General features: G+C 40.0%; 1 protein-coding gene across 1 annotated transcript in view; it reads right to left on the bottom strand.

The window, feature by feature from the left end:
* Nucleotides 1-2757: 2757 nt before the first annotated feature.
* Nucleotides 2758-14827, bottom strand: part of cacna2d3a (calcium channel, voltage-dependent, alpha 2/delta subunit 3a) — a 94601-nt gene continuing 82531 nt past the window's right edge. Inside the window, exons 30-36 of the mRNA XM_068341710.1 lie at nucleotides 12617-12692; nucleotides 12460-12512; nucleotides 11395-11450; nucleotides 8153-8267; nucleotides 4456-4568; nucleotides 3748-3830; nucleotides 2758-3600 (exon numbers count right to left, since the gene is read on the bottom strand). Coding sequence (XP_068197811.1) covers nucleotides 3508-3600; nucleotides 3748-3830; nucleotides 4456-4568; nucleotides 8153-8267; nucleotides 11395-11450; nucleotides 12460-12512; nucleotides 12617-12692 — 589 coding nt within the window. The 3' untranslated portion in view covers nucleotides 2758-3507. The remainder of the gene's footprint in view (nucleotides 3601-3747; nucleotides 3831-4455; nucleotides 4569-8152; nucleotides 8268-11394; nucleotides 11451-12459; nucleotides 12513-12616; nucleotides 12693-14827) is intronic.

The following is a 14827-nucleotide window of genomic DNA, read 5'->3' as shown; positions in this document are numbered from 1 at the left end:
CGCGTCAAAATTTTTTCTAGTCCTACCTTTAGAGGCAGTGTTGATGATGAATTTCTGAACACCTGCAGATCAGATGGCAAAAATGTATATATATATAAATGTGTGTATATATATATATATATATATATATATATATATATATATATATATATATGTATGTATGTATGTATATATATATACTGTGTATATATATATACTGTGTATATATATATATATATATATATATATATATATATATATATATATATATATATATATATATATATATATATATTCAATTCTTGACTTATTCACACAGACCAAGAGAAACGGAGACAGAGTGAGAGAAACAGAGAGAAGATCTATGAAAGTGAGAATGTGAGAGACAGAGGAAGGGAGATTATTAATACAGCTGGCTGTCAGCTCCTCAAACTCACCAAGAGGTCCACAAGTACTGAAGGCTTCTCTTCCTGTCACAGCATGAGGTACAAACCTCACTCTGCATAGGAGATGGTATGTTTTCAGCTGGCACTACTCAACCTTGGCAGCAAATGTCTCCTGGCAGAAACGGGAACAAATTTGTCTTTGGGGTTTACTACAGTTTAGTCTCTGAAGTGTGTGTGTGTGTGTGTGTGTGTGTGTGTGTGTGTGTGCGCGTGTGTGTGTGTGTGTGTGTGTGTGTGTGTGTGTGTGTGTGTAGCAGTGAAGAAGCCTGGTGATTATCACCACTTGAGCCAGAGGAGCAGGAGTAAGGTGAAGGACAACTGACAGCCTAATGCTTACAGTGAGATGACCATAATATCCTCACATTAAATGTCAGTGATGGAGCAAATGCACAATCCTTACCATGAAGACTTAAATCCCACAAAATACAGTGTTCTAATAAAATACCGTTAAGCCAAATGCTAAAAATTCTTCTTTCTCTTTTGTATGGTTGTTTTCTTTAATGTAGCTACTTGCTATGGTAACCCTATCCTCTGTGCAAGCGTAAGAATATATACATACAGTCAATTGTGGAATTGAAATTAACCAACTTGTAAAATGCCGACAGAATTGTGTTTGTTTTCCAGCTTATCTTGGCCACGGTTGGTCTGCGTTCACCAGACCTGTGTGTGGTCCTGCTGTGGTTCAGCTGCTCACAATCATTTCCATTTAAACATATCTGTGGTCCTCAGTGCTAACCACCAGTGTTATCCACTACATCGGAGGTAACACCAAAAGCTTTGCCCTCTGCATGACCGCCTCTATATGTGTATGTGGTGTTTGTGAAAAATGCATAATTAGCACTGTGGGTGTTTGCGCAACCATTTGAAGATATGAACATGTGAGAAATTTATTGTTTTTGGTCTTCTAGTGTTTTAGTAAAGAATTTTTCTCATACAGGCAACATAATGGCAAGTAAACATGAGAGATATGAGTCCTGATGGATAACAGTGTTTGGAACTGCGGGGCCACTTCAAGGCATTGTGCCCCAGTGATCAATGACACATCTCCAGGGGGTTCCTTCCCACCACAAGCAGCAGCTTAGAACAGATCATTGGGAAAGAATGTGGAGGCCCTCTCATCAAGTACTATCAATGATGTTTCTCTCAGTGGCTTAGTCTTCAATAGGGCTTCTAGGCACTTACTGGTTTACCCATGTGAATATTTTTGTGCAAACTGAAACCTATAATCACACTTCTATTTACCACAAAATCAGGTTTATCGATTACCTATCAATTTTTAACACAAAGTCTTCAGTTTTGTTTCTTTTCAAATTGAATGTTGTCATGTCATATTGCAGAAAAACAGCTTAATCTTAATCCCCATTTCACCAGTGGAATGAGTGTTGACCGTTTTTCACTCACAGAACCCCCGAGAGGGCAACAGTAGTGTCATTGTGGCAGAGAAAATTTTCCAGGTTCGACTTCTATACGCAACGGATGGACTTTCCTATAATTCATCCAGAAAAAAGGAATCACAGATTGGATGCCTGACCCAGAACAGCTCCAGTCCCATTATGCAGTGATAAATGACCCAGCAGCAAGTCAGAGTCTTTGGACCATAGAATGAGGAAGAGCAGGATCAACTGGATATGATTCACATAGAATTTTGCTCTAGGGACAAGATCAGAGAAACAGTAGAGGATGGATTAGACCACTAGGACAATGGGAATTATCTTGTCAGTGCACAAGGAAGTGAGGCTAAGTTGATGGGCGGTGAAAGAGAAGGCAATAAAGCTTGTCTCATTGTAGACTACCGGGACCTTGGTCTTGACCCGAAGACCAGAAGATAGAAGTGTACTCCTGGCACTGACAAAGTCTCTGAATGTCTTTTCTACATAAACACACAGATATGAGACGGCAATCCAATTCTAGCATGTATGTGCATGTTTTTCAAGAGGATTGTTTGTGTCTATTTCCTAAACAAATACATATGTCTGCTGCGGTTGGCCTTCGATTCCTGTGTCATGGTCTTGATTGTCTCTCTTTCTTGTGAGACGGCCCTCTGGGACAGAGGCTTGCATGAATGAATGAAACGCCAAATACGCACACAAAAACGCATGAATGTACATATACACACAACAGTCTGCCACATCTCTTGTTATATGAAGGCCAAAAACTTTCCCACATTCAACCACTCAAAGATCTGCCAACAACAATAGGACTAGTACATGAATGTATATGGATGAGAACCGATACTTCATATTAACACAATCTTTCTACTGAAGGTCAGCTTCACTGAAAAACTTTCAACACTAAATTTTTTAAACATCGTTTTATTTAAAAAGTACACAAACGGGACCAATATTTTTCAATAAGGCAAACCTCAAATATTAACAATCACTCACATCAGATGACTCAAAATTTCATAGTCACAGTTTATGGGTACCACTTGCAAATCATAAATAAAACTCTAAATAATACTCTCTTCTTTTTTTTTTAGTTATAGACTTTAAATTATTTTTGTTTTGTCATAAAAAAAATCATCAGACAAGCACTTTTATTACAACCCCAGCCACATATAATCATCATCTGTAGTTTTTTTTTTTTTATCCTCAGACTCATTATTGTCCGTGAAAAGTCAGAGTGGGCCAGTGGAAGGTGCAACTGTCTTCTCTGCCAGTTAAGTGGCTCTGATGCCCAGTTCCAAACCCAGCTACAGAACCCAGCCCTGAAAAGACTGAACAAGGTGTTGTGAATGTAAGCGTGACCACTCATGGAGTTTCTAAACTACCATACTATGTGCATTGCTAGCAGTAATACTGTTTCTCCCCAAGCGCCTCTTGTATGCAGTTCATGTGATATTGCTAAATCACCTGTAGTGATCACACTTAGCACCTTTAATCGCTATCAATTGTCAATCCTTTCATACAAGTGCCTCGTAGGGAGGAACCGTCTGGACTAGGGTTTGCAGGTGGCTAATTGGAATTGGGCAGGTATCTACGGGTAGGAGTGTTTTGCTCTACGGCATTGTTGCGATTCTTTTGCATGCCGAGCCAAGCCGATCCAAGTCGTGTTCTGGATGGAGAGGCGTGGCGAGCTCTGGTCACCTATGGAGCAGTGCCAGCAGGATGCAGAGCAGTGTTACTATGAGAGATGGGGCGAGATCCACAGCTCCTCCACACTCCATTGAGTTCTCCTATTGAGGGAAAAGGGTGAGACTTTGGTTAATAATTCACAAGTGTGTGTGTGTGTGTGTGTGTGTGTGTGTGTGTGTGTGTGTGTGTGTGTGTGTGTGTGTGTATGTGTATGTGTGTGTGTGTGTGTGTGTGTGTAGAGCAGATACCTCCGGGTGAAAAGGGTGACAAGTATCTGGGCGCCTTCTGTCTTTCTGAATCTTCAACCTCTCACACTTCAGAGATTCATTATGTGCAGCTGAAGTTAAAGATATAATAGACAGTGTGCTTTCTCTGCAGGGTGTTTTCCTGCTGACTGTGTCTCTTTCTCATTATATAGTGTAAATGCAGTGCACCCTGGGAAGATGCTAAAGATGCAGCGGCACGACAAAGATAACGAAAGCAAACTGAGCAATGCTAGAAGAATAGCAGCAGCAGAAGAGGTTGCTCTATAGAACAATACTATTTTTTAGATTTTTTTTTATTTAAAAAAGGGTCTGAAAACAAAATAAACAGCAGTTAACATTTGAATAATTAAGTAGTGTCAGTATCAGTATCTAATCACTGATTTGGCACACGCACAAACACACTCTTGAATAGAGAGCTGTCTCAAAGACTTTCCACCAGATCTGGTCTTACAGCGAAGGACACACAGTGGTTTTAGTAATGTGACCCTTGCAGAGGAGAGTAGACTACTGCTTTTAATAACATAAGTAAGTAATACTGTTATTTTTCTCACTGGTGTGGGGTAAGTCTTACTGGAAAAAGTGCTCGTCACTCTCAGAAACCATTCATTGATTCATTTATCTTCTTCTGAGGGAGTTTTCTGTCAAGAATGTCAAGGTTTTTCTTGCATCAGTTTGTTCTCAGAAGGATATACATGATTTCAACCGGGTCCATGGTGATTGGCTCAAACATGCTGCAGTCGCACTTGTTGTCTACCACCACCATGAAGAGATTACTGCTGGGGATCTGCTGGATCACAAAGGACCTGTCGATCACAGCACACACAGCCAGAAACAAAAAATAAATATGAGTAAAGAGAGCAGCAAAGGAGTGAAAGTCAGATTGGCAAATCAACAAGGTAGACTGATGTGATGTAAATTTCCATGTGTTCAGAAGATTTGTGTTACAAAATACAAGTATTCTCTCCTGGCTGGGGGACGACGCATTGAATGGACTGCACATAGGAAGCATGTCAAGATGATGGTTTGTCTCTTTGCCAGCTATCAGTAGATATACAGTGACGGACAGACCCACACCAAATGACACACATATACTTCACTCCACCCACTCTTTCTTCCTCATTTTCTTTCCTTCCCTCTCTTTTGTCTCTCTTAGATCCTATCCAAAGCAAGCACCAGTGAAGTGTTGCCGAATGTAAAACAATCCAAAGGGAGACAAATGGGAACCACACTTTCACGCTCACAGCTTCCCATGGTTGTGTTTAACTGGCCTGAGAGATTGGGCCTCGGCTCGGTCTTCTGCCTGTGATTTATCACCGTGGATAAGCTTTATGAAGAAGTGAAGTCGTAAAGAAGATCTCTTCTTTCTGTCACCCTTTCTTTCTTTATCTCTTGCGCCTTTTCCTCCCTCTTCTCTGCTGCAGCTGGTAGATTTACTGAGTTCACGGTTAGAAATTTATCAGAACGGTATGAGAGCACGCACACATGACCGAACACACAAACGCAAGCAGAAACTCTGCATGAGTTAACTTTCTAAACTCTTTTAAAGGAGAAACTGAGATGAAGGGGGAGACTTGATGAAAATATATCAAGTATCATGAAAATATCCATCCCTAATAATTCAATACTATGACCAATTTAATCTGACCACAGCTTCCAATCCCCGAGTAGCACCAATCCACCACACTCTAATATCATCATCCCACTGTGACCAACCAAACCAAACCAAACCAAACCAGCCCAGCAAATAGACCAAGCCATGTCCAATCAGACTCAATTATCTACTGATGTTTAATAATCACCCCTGCAGAGCTAGGTCTGTCCAACTCAACCATTTATGAATATCCATGCATGCTATGTTGTGTCTTTATCCTAACATGGTGTCCTAGTGCAGTAGCTAGTGGATGGCTGAGAACTGGAAATCACCCTCCTTCAATTTGTTTGTTTGAGAAAAGATAGAAACATAAGTCATGGAAGACAAATGAAGAAATGCTTTAAGAATATACTGATGTACAGGAAAAGATAGCGAGACACAAATAAAAGATAAATGAATACATTTCCTTTTAAAGTTTTGGCAGAACGCATCACAGCATCTGATAAAAATGCTTATCTAAACAATTTGGTCATAAAGGGAAAGAGTTTAATCTCTCTGGTGTTGGATGTATTGAAGCTCAATTGAAAGGTTACAGCTAAGATGAAATTATTTCATAATAAATTGTGCTTAACACATGTGTAATTTTTGATGCAGACCAGTAGCAAAGTCTTCCTACTTTCATGGTGAAATCATTCTGCGGTAAGCTTTGGCCAAACGCAGTTGGGTATTTTTGGGTGTCTAGCAGAGAATGTTCGCATTTTTCCAATGATTGAATCATTGCACGTCTAGCCATAACCATAACTGGATGGACAATATGGTTGTCAGAAATAAATTTCTTCACAGTTTGGAAATTTGACCGTCCATTACGGTAAGTAATTTAGCATTTAATAATTCCTTATGTTGAAATTGTGCCAGTAAAATCTCAACAAACAGACTGCTGGGTTTTAAGCACAAGGCTGTCATCTGACTTGTTTCTCTTATTAGATTAGGGGATAATGGACACCATTATCCTACTATTCTCTTTTTTTTAATCCTTAATACGCATTTTACATCAATCCAAGCTGCAAATTACATCTGGTGGGTTTTATTTGAAATGTTGAGCTGATGTCTGGATTCCTAACTTCCAGCAGCTGTTGATATTAGTGCATCTAAAAGACATAAGTAGGTCTTGCTTGAGTAACAGGAGCAATGAAAAAAAGGGAATGCTGAAAAAAAAACGTTTGGAAATCTGAAAATGTGTCAGAAGGGGACTGCTTTCCATGACAGTTAAGAAATAGAAATGCTGTGATAATAGTACATCGAGTCACAATAAGGAATGTTAAGTCCGCTGCAACACAATTATTACTGTGACCCGTGACAAATTTCATGAATGTCCTACGGATGACGGCATGGTTACAAACTGAAACACGAAAGCTGTAGCTCAAGGCTCTCTTTTCCGGACATTTCTCATCTGGGATGACAAAAATCCTGTGGAGGAAGAAGGACATACAACTGTGAGTTTTCTCGCTGATAGTGACATTGACGACGTTCTCTTGTTTGACATGTGACACGTTTCAGTCCCGGGAAGCTGCCAACACATTTGCCATGCCATTCTGTCTCACCAAGGCATTGGGGAAACGGGCACACGCACACGCACACGCACACACACACACACACACACACACACACACACACACACACACACACACACACACACACAGTTATAGTAAAAGCAGATTTTAAAGGTAAAACTTGGGGTTTCCAAGAGCATAAAGTACACACACACACACGTCTCGCTGAAAATATGAGAAAGGCCTCAGTCAGCCTATAATCTAAAACAGATGTTTATCACCAATATCCTCTATTACTAATATGACCAATAAAATTCCACATTACTGAAATAAAAACTCCCATTTTACTTTGTCAAATTCATTGTGCTCTAAAAAAGATTTATTTAAAGGCAACTTGTCGGTCGGGGCACACAACCGTTCCTGCTAAGCGCAGCACTTGCAGCATCGTTCGAGGGGAGGCTGTTCTTCTCTGAAGCACACTCCTGTCATGCGTGTGCAGATGGGAGTAAGCATGTTGGGGGGTGTGGGAGGGTGGGGGGGTTGCATTTGGGATGTGACTGCATCCCCAACCACAATTTATTCCTTGCACCCAGAGCAGTGGTTTCTCTGCTGACCTTGTGGGGCAGTACCGACAGCAGACACACAAGGAAAACATGAAAACACACACACGCACACACACTCACACACACGCACACACACATGCACACACGCACAGACACATACACAAATAAACAACATTAAAAAAAAAAAAACGGGCTCTGAGCTTCCCTGGCAGTTCCACAGCTGGGAGCAATGAAGGGTCTATTGGAGGGATCTAGAGAACACCCCACAATTGCCTGACAGAAAAGCCCAAATTGTTAATGGGGACCACACTCATTTTCCCATTTTTAAAGGAAGCCTTTTTTCCACCGCTCTCCCTCATCTCTTAATGCCTCATATTTCAAACTGCCTGAGAAGAGAGTGAGTGTCTGTGTGTTTGTGTATATGTGTGTGCGTCTGATGGATTGCCTGGATAAAAAGAATTCAACATACAACAAATGATTAAAATGTGTTCCTTATTATCGGGGATTAAACGGATAAAAGGTATTAAAAAAAAGATGAGTTCATGGGATAATTATTTTTTCTTTGTTACATTGTTTTATGGAACCGTGCAGCTGATCAAACATGTGTTTCATTTAACAGCAAACAGATATTCACACTGCTGTTGATGTTCACACGTGTGTGTCTGCAAGTGTGTTTCTCATACTTGATGCAGCCGTCGCAGTCGAGGCTGCCTGTGTTCTCTTTGATGGTTCTTTCGGAGATGAACGCCGGGTACTCTGTGTCGCATGGTACCTGCATGGTCCGACCCATTCTCTCAGCTGCCCCAAGGAAACGTGAGGAAACAAGGAAGGAAAAGAAATTGAGTGAGAAAGCCATAAAACAAGTTCTTTTTTAGTCGTGTTTTTCTTTAAAACTCTTTGTAAAATAATTTGTAATTAAAAAAATATGACTTTGCAAAAAAGAAGCATAATCTCTGAGGCTGAGACATTTCTTGTGCTGGGTAAATCTAGGCCAGCCGTTTGTGGTGGTGTTGCTTAAACTCTCCTGCCACCCAGAGGTTTCAAACAGTTCTACAGAAAAGAAAGAAGAGGGAAGCAAAATCCAGTCCAGGGGACGATATTTTATCAGCATGCTTTTATTATAATAAGGCTATTCTAATCCAAATACGTATTGAAATGTTGAATTTTAACGACAAGCTATGTTCAAGTAGACGTGACAGATATTTGTAAATCGGATCCGGCTAATCACCACTTGTCAGCAGGGTTAATATGTATGTGAGTGTGTGTGTGTGTCTTGTATATAAATTATCTGCATGTGACAAATGCAGCCTAAAGTATATGAATAAACATCTGGGATTAGTTCAGGTTGAGTGGCGATGTAGATTGGGTTACTGACTGCAAAATTGGGATGTTTCAGCTGCGTGTGACAGGCCTGTGTCTGTATTGTAAAAAGATATAGAAAGTCCTGCTAAGACCTGAGGCTAGCGAGCTGTGAAATTGTCTCAACTGCTTGGCAAGCAGCGATGCTCAGCCTCCCTCGATTTGGGATAAGTGTGTGCGAGGAAAGCGTTTTATAAAGTTTCATTTTGTGGTTCATTCCCGCTTTCTCCCCCCCCCCCTCTCACATTAACGCATGAAAAAAGTCAATATTAGTTTTGGCTGGAATTAATACAAGAATATGATGCTGCTTAGTCAGGCTTTAATTTCAGACAGGCAAACACATTTCAACACTACATAAAACAAAAGGCATCACAGTATTCGTAGCTTGGCAGTAATTTGTGCAAAAGTGTGTACGCTTTTGTGGAGGAAAGAGACAATTTTTTTTCTTAAATGGAGAAAAGAATGAGTGACAGAGAAAAATAATTAATTTTTTTTCTGATACAATGATGGCATGGCTTCCGACCACAACTAATGTAACACACATCCTTATAGATCATAAAACCATCAAGCATAACCCACCGATGCACAAACAAATACAAATGTGACGACAAGCAGACAGGCTGACACACACCCAAACCCATGCGCACCCACCCTCACCCTCTCTCAAACCGAGGTCACTTGAGGTAATCTTATGTTCTGCCATTTTTATTTTAGGGTTTTGGATTGTGCCTCTTTGCGCTGTTTTTCCAGTGGTCACGCTGACGCAGAGGAGGAAACGGAGGGGAGATAGTGAAGATGAAGACAAAAGGTCAGAGTTGAGGACGTCGGTTGTTTACTTGGTATGCTTCATGGACTGCAGCATTGCTTTATCTTTTAAAACGTAATCCTTTATTTATGCCTGCAGACTAACTGAGATCTGGATTTAGATGAAAATGTGTATGATTCAGTGTGTTCTCATCTTTGCGTTATTCTTTTAGAAATCCTTAAGATTTCCTCTTTACGGGAATAAAATATCTTCCCTGACTCAGTGGCTCCAAAAGGCTGCGTTAGAAAAACTTTCTTCCAGACCAGAATTCTACGGCTGACGGATAAAGTGTCCACTTTTCAACCAACTGTAAGCGAATCATAACACGGTCTACAAAAGATTGTGAATTGTTAGGATTTACAAGTTTGGGGTTTGGACTGAAACCTAATATCACAGATCAGCATCGTGCATGTGCATTCGTAGCGTTGTTTCACTTGTAATCAGTAATAAAACGTCTTAAACCCTCTTTTGAATACGTGTTTATTCCTCCCCTTCCTTCTGTTGAAAATACTTTTTCAAATAAAAGATAGAAATGAGAGGGAAGACTTCGACCTCTTTGAGTATTTCCTATAATTCTACAACTGATTCATGTGGATTTCTGAATCAAGGTATTTTATTTCATTTTTAAACAGATAAACCAAAATGAAATATTCCAATGGTCAATTTAAAAGTAATTTAAAAAGTAGATCCTACTTGTTATTGTTACTTGTGGTTTCGTTTAGGTTTGAGGTGTGTTATAGATACAGCAGTGTTTTTCAGTTGTTACAAGTATCAATGAATATTTCAAGCATTTCTCTTCATACAGTTCGTATTATCGGGAGCATCTGAGCCAAGCAATTAAAGTCCTGGAAACTTCCCTCCAACAACACTTCGAAATAAAAATAATTTCACTGTAATTTTGCCAAATGTTCTCACTCAGAAAGCAAATGTTATCATTCATGACGAACAAAAAACAGTAACAGCAGGGAACATTATATAAAAAGATGAACTTTAATCTCTGAAGTTTGAATGGTTTTTCATATAAATCAGTATCTGATTATGAAATAAGACATTTTTACTTTATCAGCTGTAGTGAAGGGCATTGTTTTTTATTGTTACTTTTATCATGGTGATCATACTTATTTATGATGATGCATTAATTTCACATACACTGACAGTTAGAAACTAACACAATGTGCTCTCCATTGATTAGCTGGCCACTGTGCAGCTCCACTGGAGCAGAACCCTGAATACTGGATGCCTCAGTATTCAGGGTTTCTTATTGTTCACAGCTTTATATCCATTTGTTACAGGAGCTGTTTGGGATCTTTCTTTTTTTTACACTTTCAATTCTGATTCTGGACATTAAATCAAAGACTTTTATTGAAATAATAAATGCATGAAAATGGAACTTTAGAAATTTATTCAAGCCTGCAATTAATGGTTCAGTTGAGAATATTTAAAAAAAAACAGGAAAAAAAAAAAGATTGTCAAAAATAAAGATGAATGTAAATCATAGTATGTAGTCAAATCTGAGAAAAGTTTCCCACACATTCTCATTTTAGATACTATATCATAGTTTCTTTTTGGTAAGATGTTATTATTTAAAACCTGAACTAATTTGCACACTATGAATTTAAAATGAAAAAAAAAAAAAAATTTACAAATTCAACAGACAGACATAAAACAAAAAAATCATATTACACAGTGCGATGTGTATGCACCAAGTCTTGAATACATGTGTACAGAGGGAGAACCAGCAGCGTTTTGGTGTACTCCTACCTTTAGCTGTGAGGTCAGCGTGCCACCAGCTGTACAAGTTAAACTCCACCAGGAATCTGAAGAAGAAAGAGACGTCCATGTAACACACACATCAACCCATGCCTGAAGGATATTACATTCTTGACCACAACCATTTTTTCCACATATGACAAATGTTCCTCAACAGCTAAAGATGGGAGTAGTAGTAACTGTTTATATTAAAAACTTGCTTTAAGTGGTTGTTTCATACATAGTTGATATATAAATGCCAAATATCAAAAAGAAAAGTAATCCAACCAAAAATAAAATGTAATCTAATGTCAAATAATGGTAAGTAGAATGTGACATTAGCATTTCCTATTTACAGATCACTTAATAGATGATCATCAGCTGCCTCTGTTTAGGGCTTGTTATATTATATGACTGTATAAAATGTGATAAATTTTTAATATAAAAAGGCGGCTCACAAGGTTTCAAGCTATTTTAACATTTACTGTAGATATAACAGATAAGTTGACTAAGTCATGTCATCGTTTATACTGTGATTTGATTTGAAGTGCCAGAAAATGAAGCACGGAAAAAGAAGTCGAGAGATCACCAACATTTAAAAGACAAACGTTTGTCTGCACGGCTACAGGCTGCTAAATTAGCATCGACGATTCATCTCTCCCAGATATACACCGATAGCAACAACAGGCCACCCGGGAAGACTCCACAACACAGAATCACTGCAGTACCCGGACAGCAGGAAACATCAGGTAGCCATTACTGCTCATGATCACCACTGATCATGTCAACATACATGTGGAGGAGCTCGTAAACAAACCTACAGTTGATCTATAGTCTCAAACAGGCAGTTAATCTAATCTGACAGGAGAGGTCACCGTACACGTATGCAGCAAACGTGTGTTGTTACCAACAGACAAGAAGACTCTCTCTCTCACACACACACACGCACGCACGCGCGCGCGCGCACACACACACACACACACACACACACACACACACACACACACACACACACACACACACACACACACACACACACACACACACACACACACACACACAACATGAGGGCCTTACATGACAAGCTCAGTCAGGATCCACTTCATGGCTGAGAAGAAAGCAAAGTAAGGCTGGGGAGGAAACAGAGACAGAACAGTGATCAGCCATTAAAAACATGCGAAAAACAATATGTGTATCCCCAAATTTGGTAAAAACAATGTGTGTAAAGACTCACATCCAAAAGTCTGTGTCCACTGTCACTCCTCTCTGAATAGACCCAGCACAGAGCCTGATAGTCATACAGTGTGACCCTTAGTGGATTAAAGTCAGAGAAAGAAGACAGAGAATGAGACGACATCAGAAAAACAGATAATGTGAGGTAAGACGGACAAAATGTTTTTTATAGATTGAAGAAATAATACTTTTGTAAGGTATATATATATGACCCAGGTGAGGTGATAGATGCCTAGAATCACATGCTATCTCTGCTATTACATGCTTGGCGAGGTCGTTTTGACTGCTGTGTGGGAGCAGGAAGGGAAGATCCCACCTCTGCTATAACTGCCGCTTTACCTACGGATAATATATTAGATGGATGTGGCGAGAATGGAAAAAGGAAAAGAACTGAAAACTGAGAGCTTCCCGCCGGGAGGTTCCACAAAGTGAGGTAGGATGGTGTGTGTGTGTGTGTGTGTGTGTGTGTGTGTGTGTGTGTGTAAGATTCAGGGATATTGGGGGGATATCGCAGGATTTAAAGGCTTAGTAGCCCCTGAGGGTGTGAGGTCTAGGTCTGTCTGGGAGAGGTTATTGAAGGGGTTCCTAACACACACACACACACACACACACACACACACACACACACACACACACACACACACACACACACACACACACACACACACACACACACACACACACACACACACACACACACACACACACACACACACACACACACACACACACACACACACACACACACACACACACACACACACACACACACACACACACACAGAAAGGACAGTCTTTCACATAGCCTGTAGATGAATTCTGATATATTTGACACTTCTTTGTGTGTGAACCTGTGATGTCTGAGTGGACCAGGGCTATCCGCAGCCTCAGGTAATGTAAACCTCAGTCACAGCACTCGTGACACACAAGTCGTGCAGACGGAACCATTTAGTGCTAAGCCAGGCCACGTAATAGGCTAAATTAATTTCTGTGTATGACAATGAATGTATTTTTGCATGTGTGTGTGATAACAGTATAAGAATGTGGTTGTGAGATGCATGATCCTCAATTATTTGGCTTAGGAATACATTTTTCTCTATAAATTTTGTATTATTTGAACAGAAAGAATGAAACAAAAATAACCCATAATAATTTATGCGAAAGACAAATAAATCCAAGCTGGCAGCTTGAGTCAACTTCCAGTTGTGCACTTTTATAACATTTGAGTCGGTTAATTCTCTGCAGATGGCACAGGGTTAAGACAGATCATTGTGGATTCATTAGCGTTAAGATCTATAAGCTCAAACACTCATCATGCTAATGCAGTACCGGCATAAGTCACATCATTCAGTCATCATGCATCCTTCTTAGCTTTAAACAATCCCTCGTCAGCCGGCATTAAAGAATCAGTGAAAGCACTTGCAGGCCTCTTTGTTTTTTCATGAGTGGGACTCAAAATCATTCAGTGTCAGCTTTTGAGGTTCATCCATATGATAAACAGGCGTGGTTGTCTGTTTGTGCCATGGTTTGTCACCCGTGATTTTTATACTGAGACAGCACGGCCCACATCCTGAAGGCAGAACTAAATGCCGGGTACAGTCGATGCAATTTCAGAAATATACTTTTGAGCTACTGTCCAAATGTAAATTTAACTTTTTGCTGAGTAAAGTTCACTGAAAATCTCACAAGAATTACACCAGAATAGTCGACTCCACAGTGGAACCATAGTGTGTGTCTGTCTGTGTCTACCATTCCGGATTTCTGATATCCTCCAGGGATAAATCTCGAAATTAATTGCAGAAAGTCACCACCCAGTGCTGCTGGCATTTTCCAAGAGACACAAATCTACAGAAAGCAATATATGCATGAATATACGTGCATGCGCGTGTGTGTGTGTGTGTGTGTGTGTGTGTGTGTGTGTGTGTGTGTGTGTGTGTGTGTGTGTGTGTGTGTGTGTGTGTGTGTGTGTGTGTGTGTGTGTGTGTGTGTGTGTGTTACTCCTTATTCCTTCGTTTCAGGAAAAGATTTGCTGTAATCCCCTAATGGGGAACTCTGCTGAGCGAGGGGTTAGAGTTCAACGCTGAATAGCTCAACACTATTGGCCAAGTTAGCAGCTGTCAGCGCAGAGGGAGACATGCTCTCATGGCTGGTCTTATATTATGCACATACATTTATACACACATATGCTGACATGCACACTCTTACATACACT

The sequence above is a fragment of the Antennarius striatus genome, chromosome 2 (genome assembly GCF_040054535.1).
Source record: "Antennarius striatus isolate MH-2024 chromosome 2, ASM4005453v1, whole genome shotgun sequence".
In the NCBI taxonomy this organism is placed as follows: Eukaryota; Metazoa; Chordata; class Actinopteri; order Lophiiformes; family Antennariidae; genus Antennarius; species Antennarius striatus.
The sequence above is the reverse complement of the archived record's forward strand: the minus strand, read 5'-3'. Positions and strand labels throughout refer to the sequence as shown.